Raw genomic sequence first — 21946 nt, forward strand, 5'->3', positions numbered from 1 at the left:
ATTCAAGAGTGTCGGGGGAACAGAATTGAGTGTAGTTGTTATTGTAGGATACCATAATTGATGGAAATGTACATAATTCACAACCACAGACATTGAGTTGGGGTTTCACTTTAAGAGGTTGGTCTCAATTCTCCAGGTCACTTGTATTTCATACATTCATCGTCTATCCTAGCTCGGTCCTCAGTAAGCCCGGTCAGCAAAGCCCTCAATGTAAGGATGCCTGCGCCTATGAAACAGGTGATACCGGGTCTGTGCTGTTACCATGCTTGCATCGCTACAAACACTAGGAAGTGCTGACTGCCTTGCAGTTTTGACAGTGCCAGCGCATCAGGACATCAGAGGTCTGTGAACACCATGGGTTCCAGCTGCCAGGGTTGTCTACTGTTCATTACGGACACCCTTTCAGGGTGACGCTTCCTGTGTGACACAGGTGCTCAAGTGAATGCGCTGCTGGCATCGCCTGTTGATGCGAAGGCAAAGAGTGATGAAACTTCGTTGGAGGTCGCCAACAACAGCAAGATCCAGACTTAAGGGACGCAATGGGTAACACTCTGCTTCAATGGGTGACATTGCACATGGGACTTTGTCCTGGCTATAGTGACTAGACCTCTGCTTGGTGCAGATTTCCTGCATGCCCAAGGACTGTTGGTTAATATTAAGAACTGCTTGTGGATGTCAAGGACTTTGGGTCATGCACCACTGTATGTGAGTTCACTTGATGGCTGGGTGAATTCCCAAACCTCACCAAGCCTACATTCTCCACGGCAATCACAAACATGGTGCTGAGCACCACACTTCCACAACTGGCCCCAGCAGTCCATGCCTGCACGCGTAGACTGGACCCAGAAAAACTGGCAACTGTGAAGGTTGATTTTGCCAACATGGACAGACTTGGCATTGTATGCTGGTTGAATAGCCCCTGAGCTTCGCCACACCATATGGTCCCTAGGTTCGATGGTGGTTGCCGCCCGTGTGGCGATTACCGACACCTTAGCGAGGTCACCATCCGTGATCGCTACACAGTCCCACACATGCATGATTTTTCAGCATGTTTAGCTGGGAAGTCATTTTTTTCCAAAGTTGATCTAGTTAGGGGCTGTGTGCTTAGAGGATGTTCCCAAACTGGCTGTGATAACCCCATTTGGCCTCTTTGGGTTTCTGTGCATGCTGTTTGGGTTGAAAAATGCGGCACAGACTTTCCAACAGCTGATTGATCCTATATTAAGAGACTTGCATTTTTTTTTGTTTACTTGGATGACATACTTGTCACCAGTTCATCCAAATCCGAATGTGTATCCTATCTCTGCATACTGTCTCAGTGCTTAAGCCAACACGGGTTACCTTTGTCCCATCATGCCCACAAACTGGAGGCTCCAGACATGGCCTCTTGCACTGGTTGCACTAAAGTTTCTGTGGCACAGCCTTCAAAAGGACGCGCGTGATTGGACTGCGGCCTGTGTGGAGTGCCGGCAGACAAAAGTAGCTGTCATATTCAGGTACCATTGGCACCTTTTGAGGTCACTGACTGACAGTTTGACCATGTCAATGTAGACCTTATTGGCCGTCTTCCCCCCCCCCCTTTGGTTTTACGCATCCCTATACCATGATGGAACGTACCACCAGGTAGCTAAAAGTCATCTCCCTAGCATCAAAGATGGCCGCAGACGAGGCTCGGGCATTTACCAGCATTTGGGTTGCTCAATTTGGCACCCCATCTGATATCTCCTCTGACCGCAGTCCCAAATTCATATCAAATTTCTGGGCTGCAATGGCCAGAACCTCAGCACTAGGATACGTCACAATTTGTATCACCCGCCTATGTGTATGGTTTCACTGCTGCTCTGAGGGCTTCTCTGACCGATGAGTGTTGGCATGATCGGCTCCCGTGGGTCCTGCTGGGGCTCAGAACAGCTCCAAAGGAGGACCTGCAGTCTCAGGCGATGAGTTGGTATTCGGGCAGCTGTTACGAGTGCCAGGTGATTTCATTCCTGACGGCATGACCGCCTGGTCAGCCTCTCTATAATGTTCCACCCTCCTCAGTAAATTCAACTCCTTTGCACCTATTCCTACCTCCCATCATGGCATACAGCACTCTTGGGTACCTGTTGACCGACATTCTTCCTCGTTTGTTTTTGTCCAGCATAATACACTCCAACATCCCCTTAGGCCCCCTTACAATGGCTTGTGCTGTGTTTCAGAATGGGGAGAAAAGACTTTTATCTTAGGTAAGATGGGTAAACCTGAACATATTTTGGTAGATCACCTTAAACTGGCCTGCCAAGATTTGGAGAATCCTGCTGCCATCACGACATGATCAGGAGCATGTCAATGCACCGCAGAACGAGTCCTGCACCCTTAGAACACAGGATCCAAGCCATACAGTTCGTCAAGCTCTGAACAGGCTCACAATGCCAGCTTTAGTCAGTTCTTGAGGTGGGGAGGGTAATGTAATTGGTGGAAATGTACAGAATTCACTATCACAGACATTGAGTTGGGGTCTCCCTTTAAGAGGCTGGTCTGATGTGATGACATAATTACGTAAAGGTTTTTTAGCATGCTTTGAGTTCAGTATTTTGGTGATCACCAATACTTGGTATAAAAAACCATTCACGTAGATTGTGTACTCGGATTAGCCCTGGAGATAGAACAAGGAATCAAATAGATTTCATTACCATCAATGAACGCTTTAGAAATAATATCACAACTTCTAAAGCCTACCCAGGATTCAGATCACCATCCAGTAATTGTTACCATCGAAACAAAATTAAAGAAACTGAAATGTGGAAAAAAGAGGAAGAAGTATATGTTGGGAGAGCTTAAAAATGATAGCATACTTCAGCAACAATTCAAAACAGCTGTGGAAGAACACCTCAACGAAAATGAAACAACACCTATTTGGGACAGATTTAAATATGCTGTACAGCAATCAGCAGAGGAGATAGTCCCAGTACAAGAAATCCAACACACCAACAAGGGGTGGATTACCAAAGAAATTCTAGATCTGATGGAACAAAGAAGGTTAGTGAAGAATGATGAAGTGCAATACAGAGAGCGAGACAGACAGACCAGACAATTGTGCAATATTGCAAAGGAAGAATGGCTGACTCAAAAATACAATGAAGTAGAAGGCCATATTAACAACAGCAAAGAAATGCACAAGAAAATTAAGGAAATTACTGGAATTAAGAAAATCTCCTCTACAGGATGTATAAGATCAGCAGATGGATCCATACTAACAGATCCAGATAAAGTATGTGAGAGGTGGATTCAGTATATAGAGCAGCTTTTTGAAGGTAATAGAGGGGAACCCCCAGATACTAAACACCCTAATTCTGGCCCACCTATTACCAAAGAAGAAATAACTAAAGCAATGAAAAGCATGAAACATGGTAAAGCCACTGGACCTGATGAAATTTCAGTGGAAATGATGCAAGCCCTAGAAGATCTGGGCATAGATATTCTTTTTGAACTGTTTAATGGCATATATGAGTCTGGTGTATTGCCTGATGATCTCTTGAAATCAGTATTCATAACTCTGCCAAAAATTCCTGAAACTATTGACTGCGAAAACTATACAACAATCAGTCTTATGAGTCACATAATAAAAATTTTGTTGACAATTGTTCTGAGTCAAATTAAAAACAAGTTAAGGCCAGAAACTTCTAAACTGCAATATAGGTTTATTGAGGATAGAGGAACAAGGAACACAATTTTCATACTACGAATGCTTTCAGAAAGTGCAATTGAATATCAAAATGATGTCTTTTTATGTTTTATTGATTTCACTAAAGCATTCGACAAAGTGCAACATGAAAAATTATTTCAAATTCTCGCTAAACTAAACATTGACGGAAGGGGCCAACAACTGCTTCAAAATTTATATTGGAATTAAATGGCGGCAGTAAAAATTGATGATAATATAAGCAGTTGTACTGAAATTCAAAGAGGAGTTAGATAGGGATGCGTTGCCTCACCAGAATTATTTAATATCTATAGTGAAATGATTCTCAGAGAAATAGAAGACCTAGATGGAATAAAAATTGGAGGTGTTAACATCAACAATATAAGTTATGCAGACGATACCCCCCTAATAGCAAGTGTTGCAGAAGACCTACAAATCCTCCTAGACAAAGTAGTACAAACAAGTGCAGATTTTGGTTGAACCATCAACTGTAAAAAAACCAAATGTATGGTAATATCAAAACAGCAGGATACTCCCAACTGCTAATTGTACATCGGTAACCAAGAGATTGAACAAAAGACCAGCTTTAATTACCTTGGTAGCTTTATATCACAAGATAAAGTAGAAATAAAAAGAAAAATTGCTAATGCCAAAACCAACTTCCAAAAAATGAAACCCATCTGGTCAATCTTGCTGTATGCTTCCGAAACATGGACTATGACACCAGAACTCCAAAGAAACTTAGAAACAACAGAAATGTGGTTTCTTAGAAGAATGCTGAAAATATCATATAGAGATAGGGTAACTAATGAGACAGTACTCTAACGTGCCCATACAAAAAGATCTTTAATGAGAACATTAAATAAGAGGAAACTTTAATTCCTGGGCCATGTCATCAGAAAGGGAGAAATGGAATGCTTTATATTACAAGGCCGTATGCCTGGGAAACACGGAAGAGAAAAGCAAAGAAGAAAATACATGGACACTGTGAAAGAACTAACAGATCTAAGTGTGCAAGATATCGTTGACGCTGCGAGGGATCATTGGATGTGGACAGCCATGATCGCCCAAGTGTGTAACACGCAAGGCACATAAAGAAGTAGTTTCGGTGTTCAATAAATGAGTTGCTGCAGCAGTTCTCAAACATGAAACGCCTCCACCATTTTACGTGACAAAACCTGCATTATTACTAAGGGGAAGGTGCTTGGGAAGCTGAAAGGTCTGAAGGTAGATAAGTCACCTGGACCTGATGGACTACACCCAGGGTTCTGAAAGAGGTAGCTGATGAGATTGTGAAGGCACTAGTAATGATTTTCCAGGAATCACTAGATTCTGGAATGGATCTGGAGGACTGGAAAATTGCAAGTGTCGCTCCGCTCTTTGAGAAGGGAGGCAGAAGGAAAAAAATTATAAGCCAGTTAGCCAAACTTCAGTGGTTGGGAAGATGTGGGAGTCTATTATTAAGGATGAGGTTTTGGGGTACTTGGAAGTGCATGATAAAGTAGGCCAAAGTTAGCATGGTATCAATAAGGAGAAATCTTGCCCAATCTTGCTGGAGTTCTTTGAGGATCTAACAGGCTGAATAGACAAAGTAGAGTCAGTGGATGTTGTTTACATCAATTTTCAGAAGGCCTTTGACAAAGTGCCACACATGAGGCTGCTTAACAAGATACGTGTCCATGGTGTTACCGGAAAGAAACTAACATGGATAGAAGATTGACTGACTGGTGGTATGCAAAGAGTGGGGATAAAGGGGATCTATTCTGGTTGGCTGCTAGTGACTGGTGGTGTTCCACAAGAGTAGGCATTGGGACCACTTCTTTTCACATTATATGTCAGTGATTTGGATGACAGAATTAATGGCAATATATATGTACTTTGATAATAAATTTACTTAGAACTTTGAACAATGATGGCTCTGACCAAGATTGCAGATGGTACAAAGATAGGTAGAAGAGCAGGTAGTGTTGAGTAAGCAGAGAATCTGCAGAAGGACTTAGATGAATTGGGAGAATAGGTAGAGAAGAGGCAGATGAAATGTAGTGTATGCTCATGTACTTTGGTAGAAGGAATAAAGGCATAGAATATTTTCTAAATGGGAAGAAAATTCAAAAATCAGTGGTGCAAAGGGACTTAGGAGTCCTTGTGCAAGTTTCCTTTGCAGGTTGAGTCAGTGGTAAGGAAGGCAAATGCATTGTTTGCATTCATTTTGAGAGGACAAGAATATAAAAGCAAGGATGTAATGCTGATGGTTTATAAGCTATTGGTCAGACCACACTTGTATTGAGAGCCGTTTTGGGCACCTTTTCCAAGAAGTGTCATGCAGGTTTTGGAGAGGGTTCAGAGGAGGTTCATGAGAATGATTCTGGGAATGAAAGGGTTAATGTATGAGCACCATTTGATGGTTCTGGTTCTGTACTCACTGGAGTTTAGAAGAATGAAGGGGACCTCATTGAAACCTATAGAATATTGAAAGGCATAAATAGGATGGATGTGGAGAGGATGTTTCCTGTAGTGGGTGAGTCTAGCACCAGAGGGCACAGTCTCAGAGGAGATGAATACCCATTTAGAGCAGAGATGAGGAGGAATTCCTTCAGCCAGAGAACAGTGAATCCATGGAATTCATTGTCACAGGCAGCTGTGAAGGCTAAGTTATGGAATATATTTAAAGTGGAGGTTGATAGGTACTTGATTAGTTAGGGGCTCAAATGTTAAGGGGAGAAGGGAGGAAAATGGGTTTGAGAAGGTTAATAAATCAGCCATGATGGAATAGTGGAACAGTCTTAATGGGCTGAATGGCGTAAATCTGCTCCTGTGTCTTATGGTCTTATTCCACAGGATTGTTAGTAAGGTGGATATTGAATACCTAGTTCTTAACATCACCAGAGATCAGGACAGGATTGTGGGGATTGACAATGGATTTCTGCCAAGCAGTGAGGGCAGTACCGGGGACAAGTCAGAGGTCAGCCCATCGAGAGCAACTGACAGTCTGTTGAAAATTTCAGCTATATTGCTGGTAGGAAGCAAGGGATAGAGGAACCAAGAATATCATAGAATTTTTAAAAAAACACTTCCATAAGATATCTAAATATTTAACTATAGTACTGACTTTTTAACAAAAAAAGTAAACATAATTTATACGCAAACAACAGGAATTCTGCAGATGCTGGACATAATTTATATGTGATTTTCTTGAGAGTTGGTACGTAAATTTAAAAGAATTGACATAATTGCAGTTCGATGAAAAACGTATCTGAAAACTAATAAAATTTGTGCATTTCAGATATTCAGATCTATTTAAACTTCCATAGGTATTTCATTGTATAACTCCTCTGGTGTGGTGCCAATCCTCAAAGCAATGAGATTCCTTGCTGCCCCATACTGCCATCTAGTGGTCATAGTGTGGACATGCAGATAGATGCAAACCTTTCAAGTAGTTACAGCATCAAAAACAATCTATCAATGGGGAATCTTATTTAAGCAATAGAAAGAAAATATTTTATTCACCTAACAACTTAGCTACAAGGTTTACATAATTATTTTTCTCTTTTTAGATGTGGTAAATTAGGAGAATCCACAGATTCAAGACCAAAATATCCATTCATGTTTTTCTCCCCTCCAGAACATAGATCATTCTTCCACAAAAATCACAGTGGAAGATTGGGAGAACCCCTATGGAGATTCTGACCCTCTGGTTATAAACCACTAGCTTTTGTGAGTCCCACCATGTAAGATACTTGACGTTGAAAATACCCATCCCAGTTGCATTTCCTGTAGTAAAAGGTGGTCTAGGCACTTAATGTTTTCAGTTAGGTGTATTCCCTTTGCTGTGAATTTAATTCAAAATCCATTTGATTATTTGTAGGGAATGAAACAAATATGGTACAGACAAAATTGTATGTGGGGAAGGTATTCAAAAGATTGATTACAGTGAATAAATAATATCCTAAATTTGGTCAGAGTTCAAGAAAGTTTTGCAACACAGACACAAATGAGCTCTAGCATATCAATCGAATCACCCTATTTTGTATGGCACTGTTTGAATATCTGTATAGAATCACACATGGTAAACACAATTACTCTGATACTTCTTTTGATATACGTTTACCATTACTTTTAGGGGAACAACATTTGAAACCCAGAGTGGAGCAGCATATGTTGGTGGAATTTGTTCACAATTGAAAGGTGGAGGAGTGAATGAGGTAAATTCCTGTACCATTATAAATTCTATTTAATTTGCCTTGATAAGACAGATGTAGGTTCAGCTTCCTGGAATAAAGCTACCATGCACAGTTGTATCATTTCAGAGAATGGCAGAATGGTGTCTTCCAGGGACATGTGGAGAAACCATCAAGTTCAGAGGGCAAGGTTACAGATTCACTTTCTTTGTTGTGTACACATGATCAAAAGAAAATGGGATTTGGAAGAAGGGAAATATTTTAAAATAAACTATTGGATTAATTTACTTCAGTATTTTTATATGTTCTCATTCTGCAGTTTGTTAAAAACACCATTTAAAAGAAGTAATTGAAGACTTAATTAGCTAGCAAGCAGCCTTGCTTCCAAGTTAGCTTAAGTGGCAAATTCACTGGTAAATCCATTGTGTTGCATCAAAGAGTGAAAGAGAATAAGCAAAAGTTTGCTTATTTCTTCACTTCGTTCCCCACCCTCCCACCACTAACCTCTAATATAGCATTGGATAGAAAAGATGGATTTAATTATTATTCATGAACATGATCTTTAAAAGTTTGATGATTGCTGGTACAATTAGTAGTTAAATGCCAGGAGTGCCAAAAGGAAATAGACGGACTCATCTCCATTGAAGACACACCGGGTACAGTGGATTCTGATTAATTGAGACACATCCCAACCAGTACATTTTGGCCTAAATGAAGCTGCTGCCCCAATTAGCCAAAGTTTCGTGGAAGTAGTTAAAAGGTGTAAAACAGATAAACTACCATTTAACGGAGTAACAATTTATGTATTTAAATGAAATATAGGACAAATTGGAACATTACCAATACCTCTATAGGACAATAAACTGAGAACAATCGACAGAGGAGTTCATCTGCCGTGTTCTTTGGATTGATTGTAAATGAACAGTATCAGTGCAGATAATGGACTGCTTACATGCAATGCTTTGGATGACTGCACCCTTCAAGTTTTCATTTTTATTGTAACATTATCAATGCCTTCAATTTCTTCATAATTCCTAACTTGTTGAAGTAGTGAAATCGTTTGTGAGCACAACAGTTCCAAGTTGTCCGACAGCTTACTTCTCGTCAACTATAAATGGCGAAAATCCCAGCTTTGTGAACACAAGCTCATGCAACTGACACTATTTAAAAACCCACCACTCTAAGCATGTCGTGTTAATGGCCATACAATATGAAGGGGATCCCAGCTACTTTCTCAATTTATTTTTTGTTCTTTAAGAGTTGCCCCATATAAATGGCTGCCCCTATTAACTAATGTCCAAATTAACCAGAATCCACTTTATTTTACATATTTAACAATTCATTGAACCAGTAGTGAGTCCAGTGGTATTTCACTACAATGTCAACCTGCAGACAATATACTGTATCTTGACAATTGTGCACCTAACCTAAACAGTATTGTGCACAGAATTGTTTACAGTGAACAGAATAAACAGTGTGCAGATTATCTCTAGGAACATTTATGGAATTGGTAAAATGTTTCTATTAGTGAAGGTTTATTAATGAAAAGAAGAGAGTTACAGAGTGAAGTAACTTGAAAGTCTATTAACATTTTAACACATAAGCAGAGGTAATTGTTGAATGTTCCCTTTAAACTTGTACCAGCAGATATGTTATTCAGATCCAGTAATTTAGCATTTGTGACAAACCAACTCAGATTAAAACCTATGTTTATCTGTGAAATATACTGGCTTTATTTGCTCTCATCATTTTGAAAGCTGGTCAAAATGACAGCTGCAAATCAAATTCAAGCCATTTGCTTGAATCATATTAATTTAATAGCTGTATTTCTGAAAGAAATGAATGGCAAAATTTCTCAACCTTAGGAGAGACTGTGGGGAGAATTTTTGATGGGAATTGTATGGAGCTGCATCCATGTACTGACATGGGTTTTAGCCTTTGGGGTCCCACAGCTTTCCTGGACTTCAATGCAAGACAAAGTGGCAAAATGTCAAGGCTGCAAGGAGTGGGAGCATCTGATCTGAACCCAACGCATCAAATGTTGTGAAAAATGACATAAGTGGTGTAACTATTCTGGGCTTCATTTCTTTCCTGCTGTTAAGAAAGCACTTGAAAGTTAAGGAAGAGAAGCAGACCATTTCGCCTGTTCAGCTCATTTACTTGTATTCATTCAAAAATATGGACTTTGCAGGCTGAGTCACAATTTAGTTGCCCATCCCTAATTGCTCTTGAGAAAGTGCTGATGAACTGCCATCCCTGGGAAAACTAGTCTGGTGACGCTTTCCTGCACTCCATCAGCAGAAAATTTAATCTCTTTCATAGGTAAGGAAACAAAAGCTGCACACATTACTTAAGATGTGACCTCACCAAAGCCATGCACTAAATTAATAATACTATTTATTTTGTGGCCTTAATTATACACTAAATTACAGTTCAGCAAACTTTACATTTCACTGTGTTTGCCTGTGTTCAAATACTTTGCACCATCAACAGACAAAGAAATAAATCAGAGATAAGGTTATCTGGACTTCTGAGTCTCTGACTCTGACTCTGTCTCACTCGCAACTATTTGGGTCCAAGTTCTGCTATTCTCGTTTTTATGTTAGCTTCAACAATTCCTATTTTCCTCTCTAACCCAACATTCAATACCTCTGGACAGTATCCCTCCCCCTCCCCCTCCCCCTCCCACTCTCCCCCCCTCCCACTCTCCCCCCTCCCACTCTCCCCCCTCCCCCCTCCCCTCCCCCTCCTCCCTCCCCATCCCCCCTCCCCCTCTCTCTGTCATCCTCTCCCTCTCCATGACTGTTCACATGAGAGAAGTGGTGTTCTGAAACAAAATAAGGAGAATTAGTTCTTGTAAAAATTGTGCAACAAACATTTACTCTTCAGGGTAGACAGATGAGGATGTGAGAATGTGGATGGAAAGGAATGACTGTACATGGGTAAAAGGGCAGGAACAACAGGTATTTCAAGCCACCAGACAACCCTGCTTTTACCATTCCTGGTCTGATTTGGAAATTGAACTGGATCCAAATGCTGAACCATGCCTGTGGTCCAACTCTCTCGACTGCTTCCTCTTCCTTCCCAGCTGACCAGTCTGTGGATCTGTTGTGTTACGTACCCCGTAACTGGGTTGCCAAACCAGCAGAAATGGACCACTAGTTGGAGTCTGGATTAATATGAACTAATAAAGTTTTATTAAAGAAACAAGTAACACAGTACTCTAATCATAAGGATATAAATGCAACAGGTTAGCAATGATAAAACACACATGTACACAGAACTAGGGTAATAGGAATCAACCAAGCTCTATCGCAGTCTAGGGGTAAAATGATCAGTCTTAAGTGAAGCAGAGTTCAGTTCAGCTTAGTACAGTTCACAGTAATCGCTGTTGTGCCGTTAGAGAGAGAGAGATACAAATTTGATTCAGGCAGATCTTTGATGTTCTTCACAGTTGGCTTCGGTCGGACCCTTTTATGTCTGCTATCCCGCTGTGGTCACCGACTGTGACCCCTCTGTTCCGGATACGACCGTTCTTCCACAGTGAACCCGGCACCAAGGCAAGGACGGATACACACACCAGGTTCCCACCGATCGTACCTTTTCACCCTGTGAGTCTATGGTTGGTATCCACGAACCGGACCTCCAAACTCCTACCAACTTGTGGGGGCACACCGCTCTTCCAGGGTCTCGTTATCTCGTGATCTCGTGGTGTGTCCCGTGCCTTAGCGAACCTGTTCTTTTTATCCCCCTGCTGTGGTATCGCCTGTCCATCAAACTTCAAACAGTTCAGGTTCAAAGCAACTGATCTGTCAATATTCTGAACTGTGCTTCTTTTCCGTTATCTCTCTCTCCTCTCTCATTAACATTTTGAACGTTTCTCCATTGTCTCCCTTAATTCTCTCATTAGCATCAATCGTCTGATAACTTGGTTTGTCGTCACACCCCTACCCTTCAAAGGATTTTTACCAGCGTAAAAATTATGGGCATGAATACATTATTAGATACACACTAATATACAGGTTCATCAGCTATTCGGCTAATACAGAGAACTTTAAGTTCTCAACACCTTGACAGACAGTCAGCAATCACATTGTCCGTTCCTTTTATATGTTTTATTTTAATATCAAATTCATAGAAACATAGAAACATAGAAAATAGGTGCAGGAGTAGGCCATTCGGCCCTTCGAGCCTGCACCGCCATTTATTAAGATCATGGCTGATCATCCAACTCAGAACCCATCCTTCCCTCCATACCCCCTGACCCCTGTAGCCTCAAGGGCCATATCTAACTTCCTTTTAAACATAGCTAATGAACTGGCCTCAACAGTTTGCTGTGGCAGAGAATTCCACAGATTCACCACTCTCTGTGTGAAGAAGTTTTTCCTAATCTCGGTCCTAAAAGGCTTCCCCTCTATCCTCAAACTGTGACCCCTCGTTCTGGACCTCCCCAACATCGGGAACAATCTTCCCGCATCTAGCCTGTCCAATCCCTTTAGGATCTTATACGTTTCAATCAGATCCCCCCTCAATCTTCTAAATTCCAACGAGTACAAGCCCAGTTCATCCAGTCTTTCTTCATATGAAAGACCTGCCATCCCAGGAATCAATCTGGTGAACCTTCTTTGTACTCCCTCTATGGCAAAGATGTCTTTCCTCAGATTAGGGGACCAAAACTGCACACAATACTCCAGGTGTGGTCTCACCAAGGTCTTGTACAACTGCAGTAGTACCTCCCTGCTCCTGTACTCGAATCCTCTCGCTATAAATGCCAGCATACCGTTCGCCTTTTTCACCGCCTGCTGTACCTGCATGCCCACTTTCAATGACTGGTGTATAATGACACCCAGGTCTCGTTGCACCTCCCCTTTTCCTAATCGGCCACCATTCAGATAATAATCTGTTTTCCTATTTTTGCCACCAAAGTGGATAACTTCACATTTATCCACATTAAATTGCATCTGCCATGAGTTTGCCCACTCACCCAACCTATCCAAGTCACCCTGCATCCTCTTAGCATCCTCCTCACTGCTAACACTGCCACCCAGCTTCGTGTCATCCGCAAACTTGGAGATGCTGCATTTAATTCCCTCATCCAAGTCATTAATATATATTGTAAACAACTGGGGTCCCAGCACTGAGCCTTGCGGTACCCCACTAGTCACTGCCTGCCATTCTGAAAAGGTCCCGTTTATTCCCACTCTTTGCTTCCTGTCTGCTAACCAATTCTCCACCCACACCAATACCTTACCCCCAATACCGTGTGCTTTAAGTTTGCACACTAATCTCCTGTGTGGGACCTTGTCAAAAGCCTTTTGAAAATCCAAATATACCACATCCACTGGTTCTCCCCTATCCACTCTACTAGTTACATCCTCAAAAAATTCTATGAGATTCGTCAGACATGATTTTCCTTTCACAAATCCATGCTGACTTTGTCCAATCATTTCACCGCTTTCCAAATGTGCTGTTATCACATCCTTGATAACTGACTCCAGCAGTTTCCCCACCACCGACGTTAGGCTAACCGGCCTATAATTCCCCGGTTTCTCTCTCCCTCCTTTTTTAAAAAGTGGGGTTACATTAGCCACCCTCCAATCCTCAGGAACTAGTCCAGAATCTAACGAGTTTTGAAAAATTATCACTAATGCATCCACTATTTCTTGGGCTACTTCCTTAAGCACTCTGGGATGCAGATCATCTGGCCCTGGGGATTTATCTGCCTTCAATCCCTTCAATTTACCTAACACCACTTCCCTACTAACATGTATTTCGCTCAGTTCCTCCATCTCACTGGACCCTCTGTCCCTTACTATTTCTGGAAGATTATTTATGTCCTCCTTAGTGAAGACAGAACCAAAGTAATTATTCAATTGGTCTGCCATGTCCTTGCTCCCCATAATCAATTCACCTGTTTCTGTTTGCAGGGGACCTACATTTGTCTTTATCAGTCTTTTCCTTTTTACATATCTATAAAAGCTTTTACAGTCCGTTTTTATGTTCTCTGCCAGTTTTCTCTCATAATCTTTTTTCCCCTTCCTAATTAAGCCCTTTGTCCTCCTCTGCTGAACTCTGAATTTCTCCCAGTCCTCAGGTGAGCCACTTTCTCTGGCTAATTTGTATGCTACTTCTTTGGAATTGATACTATCCCTAATTTCTCTTGTCACCCACGGGTGCACTACCTTCCTTGATTTATTCTTTTGCCAAACTGGGATGAACAATTGTTGTAGTTCATCCATGCAACCTTTAAATGCCTGCCATTGCATATCCACCGTCAATCCTTTAAGTGTCATTTGCCAGTCTATCTTAGCTAATTCACGACTCATACCTTCAAAGTTACCCCTCTTTAAGTTCAGAACCTTTGTTTCTGAATTAACTACGTCACTCTCCATGTTAATGTAGAATTCCACCATATTATGGTCACTCTTACCCAAGGAGCCTCTCACGACAAGATCGCTAATTAACCCTTCCTCATTGCTCAAAACCCAGTCCAGAATAGCCTGCTCTCTAGTCGGTTCCTCGACATGTTGGTTCAAAAAACCATCCCGCATACATTCCAAGAAATCCTCTTCCTCAGCACCTTTACCAATTTGGTTCACCCAGTCTACATGTAGATTGAAGTCACCCAAATTCCTGTAAGACCAGGCTCCAACTTAGTAACCTTTTGTTTTTATCCTTCATAGTGGCCAAAAACGCTAATGGGTTGTGACCAGTGTAAATTATCAGTGGTTTCCGTGCTGGACAAATATAACAAAGGTCGTCCCACACAAACCTCGCATTCTTTGGCAAGAGCTTAGTAAGAGGGAGGGTAATATCTGCAAAGGTTTTGCAAAACTTCCGATAGTACCCCACCATCCCCAAGAACCTTCTCAGGGCTCTCTTGTCTATCAGGGTGGGGACTTCAGAGATAGCCCGCACCTTAGCCTGCATCGAAGCCGGCTGCCCCTGTCCTACCACAAATCCCATATAAGTGACCTTCGTGTGGCCGAATTCACTTTTTGCGAGGTTCACTGTCAGGCTGGCTTCAAACAGCTTTTTAAACAGCTCCCCTACTGCCACAATGTGCCCCTCCCACGTGTCACTCCAGACCACTAAATCGTCAATGTACGCTTCTGCGTTCTTTAGCCCTTTGATAACTGAATTAATCATCCTATAGGGGTGTTGCTTACTAGGCTGACCTGATGTTCTTTGCATCGCCTTGGGACATCCGTACATACGTCTGCGTGCCGGTTAATTAGCTTTCTCAACGGCTTGCTCTGTTCGGGGGTTAAGGGAGAGACCTTATCAGCAAAGCTGGCCAAAACAATAGACTTCTCCCATCTGGTTGGCACCATACTTATCTTTTCAAAATGGGTTTTCCCCTTATCAGGTGGCACCCTAGCCTCATTAATTTTTGTGATAACACCGACTAGGTCTGCTTGCTTATTGTGGCAAGCTGTTAACATATCAATAGACTGTAACTGTGTGGGCTCACGTCTACAATACTCAATAATATCCTCCCTCATGCTCGGCCAGTAAAACTCTTTCATAATTCTATCGACTGTCTTCCTTACCCCAAAATGTCCACCGAGGAGTATCTTGTGGGTCAGGTTAAAAATCTCATCCCCATAAATTTTCGGCACTACTACCTGGTGCACCACCCCCATTCCTCATCTGCGGGCACGGTACTTGGTCTCCATTTCCTCATTAGTACTCCCTCCTTCACATAATAGCCCACTGGCTCCCTTTTTAATTCTGCTTTGGAGAGAGCTGTCTCCACTGAAACCATTAACTCCTCGTCTCATTCCTGTGCCTGTATAAATTCCTTTCTCACTAATGATAAGTCTACCTCAACTTTCTAACCCCTCCTGGTACAAGGCTGGTAAAAACGTCTCAGCTAAATCTACATTCGCTTCAGCAGCCTTTCTGGACATGCGCCGAGTCACTGCGCAAACGGGATAAACCTGTGAGTCCATGGGCGGGGCCTCAATGCTGGCAGGCTGGCTTGTCAGTTTTACTGCTGAGTACACATTTCCGCCGGCGAGGTCATTACCGAGTAAGACCTCCACGTCTTCCATCGGTAATTTGGGCCTCACCCTAATCGTGACCGGTCCGGAGACCAAGTTGCTTTTTAGGTGTATCTGGTGCAAAGGTACTGCTTCAGTCCCTTTCCCAATGCCTTTTATCACCCTGACCTCCCCAGTCTGGGTCTCTGAACTAAAGTCTAACACACTCTTTAAGATCAATGACTGACAAGCTCCCGTGTCTCTCCAGATCCGTACTGGAACCGGGTTTAACCCCTCCTTCACCGACACCAATCTGGCCGAAATAAACTTATCGCGCCCTTCCTGAACTTTATCAGACCTCTTCTCCCCTAGCAGTTTGTTTGCCAGCTCAATACAGCCAGTCGGAATCGTCGTTTTTCCTTTCCCCGTCTCCTTCTTTGGGGCAAAGCACCTGGACGCAAAGTGACCGACTTTCCCACAATTATAGCATACGACCCCAGGAGACTTCCTACTAAACTGCTCCTGGTCTTCCGTACCCTTCTCACTAGTCCCCGGCTTACTTTCTGGCTTTTCTGGCGGACTCTCTCCGCCCTCCTGACTACCCTTCTGGTAGCTTTTACTGGGGATAAACTTCGCTTTGTGTGTTAACACGTACTCATCCGCTAACTTAGCAGTTGTGGCTAAGGTTTCTGCCTCTTTCTCATCTAGATAGGGCCTCATACCTTCAGGAACACAACCTTTAAACTGCTCAATCAGTATTAGCTGTAGCAGTCTGTCATAATCCCCATTGACCCCTTTCGAGGCGCACCAACGCTCACAATACATCTGCATCTCATGAGCAAACTCTAAATACGTGCTGTTTCCTCACATTCCGGAACCTCTGCCCGTATGCCTCCGGGACCAACTCATAAATCCTGAGTATCGCCTCTTTCACCACATCATGCCTCTGGGCATCTTCTGCGGACAATGCCGAGTAAGCTTGCTGAGCTTTTCCTTTAAGTATGCTCTGAAGAAAAACAGCCCACTTATCCCTCGGCCAGTCCTGACTTGCAGCGACTTTTTGAAAATGTAGGAAGTACTGATCAACATCGGCCTCCTCAAATGGGGGAACCAGCCTAACCTCCCGGGTCGCCCTGAACCCTCCATCTTGGTTTGGCATGGGGCCCTGCGCTAGTGTCATCTCTAACTTCTCCAGCTCAAATTCCCTGTCCTTCTGCTTCTCTCTCTCTTCTCATTCTAACTGCTTGTCCTTCTCTTCTCGTTCCAGCTGCCTTACCCGTAACTCGTGCTCGAGTCTCAATTTTTCCATCTGCAGCTGTACTGCTTCTCCACCAGGTTTGCCCATAGATACACCTCCAGCTCCCCTTGGGGAAACACGCCTTTAGATACATAATGCTCAGTGATAGCTCTGTGCATCTCAGTTCTCCTCATTGTCGACTTCCCCTTAAAAAGATTCAACCGTTTGGCAACAGTCGCCAATTCTGATTTCCTGGCATCCTCTAATGCCTCCAAGGTTGGCGCCTTTAGAAATTCTTCAATCTCCATTACTGCTGTTTGCCCTTTCTTTCTTTCGGGAATTTTAACCCAATCAATTTACCCAGTCCCAAATTTGGCATTCAAAATCCCAGACGAGCTCCCACTTATGTTATGTACCCCGTAACTGGGTTGCCAAACCAGCAGAAATGGACCATTAGTTGGAGTCTGGATTAATATGAACTAATAAAGTTTTATTAAAGAAACAAGTAACACAGTACTCTAATCATAAGGATATAAATGCAACAGGTTAGCAATGATAAAACACACATGTACACAGAACTAGGGTAATGGGAATCAACCAAGCTCTATCGAGGTCTAGTGGTAAAATGATCAGTCTTAAGTGACGCAGAGTTCAGTTCAGCTTAGTACAGTTTGCAGTAATCACTGTTGTGCCGTTGGGGAGAGAGAGAGAGATACAAATTTGATTCAGGCAGATCTTTGATGTTCTTCGCAGTTGGCTTCGGGCGGACCCTTTTATGTCTTCTATCCTGCTGTGGTCACCGACTGTGACCCCTCCGATTCGGATACGACCGTTCTTCCAAGGTGAATCTGGCACCCAGGCAAGGGCAGACACACACACACCAGGTTCCCACCGATCGTACCTTTTCACCCTGTGAGTCTATGGTTGGTATCCACGAACCGGACCTCCAAACTCCTACCAACTTGTGGGGGCACACCGCTCTTCCAGGGTCTCGTTATCTCGTGATCTCGTGGTGTGTCCCGTGCCTTAGCGAACCTGTTCTTTTTATCCCCCTGCTGTGGTATTGCCTGTCCATCAAACTTCAAACAGTTCAGGTTCAAAGCAACCGGTCTGCCAATATTCTGAATTGTGTTTCTTTTCCGTTATCTCTCTCTCCTCTCTCATTAACATTTTGAACGTTTCTCCATTGTCTCCCTTATCTCTCTCATTAGCATCAATTGTCTGATAACTTGGTTTGTCGTCACAGTTGACATCTTCCTGCACTTTCTACCTTTGTCCCTCACTGTTTATCACACCGCCAGTTTTAAGTACCAGCTTCTTAAAATTTCTTCTGCTTCCCCACTTTGGTAGTCAGTTCTGAAATTGTATTGAAGTGGCCCTTCTGACAGCCAATTTGTACATCTGCATGTCCTGCATGTTTCTACTCCTGTCCTGGAGATCTGCAGATTGAAATCTAGCCATGCTGTAAGTGTAGTTGTGGGGTAAAAATGTTAATTCCACACATTTGGAGCTTTGGTGCCGAACCAGCAGATTTTCCAGATTATCAATTCTCTAATACACTCTTAGTTTACTTTTTAAAAACTGTTCCACAGTAGAGTCATAAAATTTTCCAGTGATCCCAGTAACTTTCAAAGGGTGTGAGGCAGACAGGAAACAGTAAATTTCAATTTCAAGTGTGCATGGGAAAGAGAAGCACGTGAGTTTAAAGGGAGCAAGAGAACTAGGCTGTGAAAGCAACGGCAGAAATCGTGACCCATTGAGCCTGACACTGAACCGCTGGGATTTCCAAATGGTCAGGCAGTGGATTGTTGGAGTTGTACTGCAGATTCCATGGGGGACAGCTACTTTGCTGTAAATGTATTAACATCTGGGATGCCGAGAATCTGTTCTAGCTGAGACAAGAAAGATGCACGTTTCCGGACATTCACCTTCTGATTTTGGCAATTTCTATGTCAGTCCAGCATGGCACCATTTTCTGGATGACGTTGGCTGGGTAGCTGATGCACTGGTACTACTTTCCTGTGTATCAGAGGCAGTAAAACAACAGGTCTCTTAACAAGAAACCAGGAATTGAAGAGAATCTTTTTGTGAGCTCTTATTCTAACTGGTGATGTTTTGTTTCAGTTTGGAAATGCGCATCAAATGGCTGTCACACTCGCTCAGAACTTAGCCCAAAATCTTGGCATGCTTTCAGATACGAAGCGAACGAATGGTAAGTTTTCAGAGGTGTGCTAATAAATTATTTTGTAAAAGATATATGAAGTGTGCACTGGAATATTACTTTCAAAGAAAGCAATCTCAGCATATCGTATGTGAAATACTCATTCTTCTCTGTCGTCACCTTAATTGTTTACCCAATATTTTGTCAAAGGAGCTGGAGTAATGTCTCGAAGTTAAAGGGAGAAATAAGTGCAATGTGAAATATAAGGAATAACAAAGAAACAGATCATACCTGCTGTGATTGTCATCTTAGTCACTGGAGAGATATTGAAGCTGATGGTCGAAAAGTCTCTATTCATCACAACAAGCAGGCATTCTCCTCAAAGTACGTCAGACTTGGGACAGCACAGTGGTGTAGTGGTTAGCACAATGTTTTATAGTACCAGTGACCCGGATTAATTTTCCACCATTACTTATAAAGAGTTTGTACGTTCTCTCTGGGTTTCCTCCAGGTGCTCGGTTTCCTCTCTCGTGCCACAAATGTACCGATTGGTAGATTAGTTGGTGATTGTAAATTGTCCCATGATTAGGGTAGGATTAAATTGGGGGATTGCTGGATGGTGCGGCTTGAAGGGCTGCAACGGCCTTTTCCATGTTGTATCACAATAAATAAATAAATAAACAAACAAGCAAACATCTAAGATTAAAAGTAACAGCAGATGATCAATACAATTTCAATAACTACAATGGCATTGTTTATTTCAGCAATGCTTCCTGTAAGTAACATATCTATAACGGGAAACACTTCGGAATGTTCAGAGAACTTTGCTGGGACAAAGTAATTCACAAGGATGGTCTAAAACAGGGCTCCCAAACTGGGGTCCATAGCATAAAAAAGGTTGGGAATCCCTGGAAAAGCTTCTGAGGACAGGAAACCCAGATACCCACGACTAAGTGCCATGAGGGCTGATTTTGAGTTTGATAGTTCTAATGTGCCTGCTACTGTTTGATGTTCAAAGTGACAAAATTCATCTAGTCTGTAATTTTCCTTGAACTCTGTCACAATGGCCCATATTGCCTGGAATGGTGTAGGCCAGTTAACATACCCCCATGGTTTTACATTTGGCAGATGAACTCTCATAGTCACTTCACATTGCAAACCAAATCTGTTCAGCAGCCAGCCCTCTGCTGTGGGCTAGCAGCCTCTGCACTGTAGACAGTATTGCTTGTTTACAAAGTTGTCCTTTTAACTTCAAGCTGATTGCTGCTTGCAGTTTACATTAAAAACTGAAGACAGCGTTCATTTGAATTAACATCTGCTATAGTCACATCATTCACAATCCCAGAATCTCTAACAATACCCATTAATGAGAAGCTGCAGAGAGTTAATACTTGACTATGTCAGACAATCCAACATGCTGCGGGGGGGGGGGGCGGATTATTAAAATTTCATCAGTATCAAAGACGTATCACCAAGCAATTCACTTGTGTACAATTTTCTATCATTATCTGATTATTAGGATTTACAAGGTTTCCTCAGACTCAAAGAAGATGGAGGCAATAAAAATAGTATTAGATAAAAGGAAAAGGCTTATAATGTTGCCAAAAGTAAGTCCGAGAACTGGATAAGGTTCAAAGCTTAATGAAAGACGATCATAAAATATGAAGGTAATGCAATGAGAATCAGAATCAGATTTAATTTCATCGGCATATGTAGGAAAAAGCTGTTCCTGAATCATTGAGTGTGTGCCTTAAAGCTTCTGTATCTCCTTCCTGATGCTAGCAATGAGAACAAAGCATGACCTGGGTGATGGGGGTCCTTAATGATGGACATCGTCTTTTTCAGGCATCACTCCTCAAAGATGTCCTGGGTACTACAGAGGCTAGTGCCCATGATGGAGCTGACTAAGTATACAACTCTACCAATAGATATATAGAAAAGGAAAGTACTTGTACAAGTTAATTTGGATCCATTGGAGGCAGGAAAAATTATATTATGGAATAATTAAATGGCAGAAAAGTTAAACAAATATGATGTCTGTCTTCACAGAATAAGACACAGAAAACCTCCCAGAAATGGTGAGGAGCAAAACCTCTAGAGTGAATGAAAAAAATTAGCAATAGTGGGAATAAAAGAGTCTCCCAGATGTTATGTTATGTTGCTTCCCAGTTGTCAGGGTCAGAGATTCTCAGATTGGGTCCACAGCATTCTTAAAAGGGAGGCTGAGCAGCGAGAATTCGTGATACAGATTGCAACCAGCGACATTGGTAGGAAAATGAGAGAGGTCTTGAAGAATGAATATAGCGAGCTAAGTAGGAAACCAAAAAGCAGTATCTCAAGGGTCGTAATATTGGGATTGCTGTCTGTGCCACACACCAGTGAGGGTAAGAATAGAATGATATGGAAGATGAACATGTGGCTGAAGAATTGGTGCAGGGGTCAGGATTTCAGGTTTGTTGGTCATTGGGATCTCTCTGGAGAAGGTATGACAAGTACAAAAGGAACAGGTTACACCTAAAATCGAGAGGGACCAATGTCCTTGCGGACAGATTTGATTGAGCTGCTAGGAATGGTTTAAACTAGATTGGCAGGGTGATGTCAACCAGAGTGAGAGGTCAGAAGATAGAACAGTTAGTGTAAAGACAGATGCAAATTGTAGAGAGACTTTGAGGAAGGATAGGAAGTGGATGGGCTATCAGTGCA

The 21946-nt window shown here is 42.3% G+C and overlaps 1 protein-coding gene across 9 annotated transcripts in view; it reads left to right on the forward strand.

The window, feature by feature from the left end:
• Positions 1-21946, forward strand: part of adam22 (ADAM metallopeptidase domain 22) — a 356035-nt gene that overhangs the window by 189760 nt on the left and 144329 nt on the right. For all 9 annotated transcript variants that reach the window (XM_063044159.1, XM_063044161.1, XM_063044160.1 and 6 more), the window contains exons 12-13: positions 7803-7884; positions 19207-19294. In XM_063044159.1, the coding sequence (XP_062900229.1) occupies positions 7803-7884; positions 19207-19294 (170 nt within the window). The remainder of the gene's footprint in view (positions 1-7802; positions 7885-19206; positions 19295-21946) is intronic.

The sequence above is a fragment of the Mobula hypostoma genome, chromosome 3, assembly GCF_963921235.1.
Source record: "Mobula hypostoma chromosome 3, sMobHyp1.1, whole genome shotgun sequence".
Classification (NCBI taxonomy): Eukaryota; Metazoa; Chordata; class Chondrichthyes; order Myliobatiformes; family Myliobatidae; genus Mobula; species Mobula hypostoma.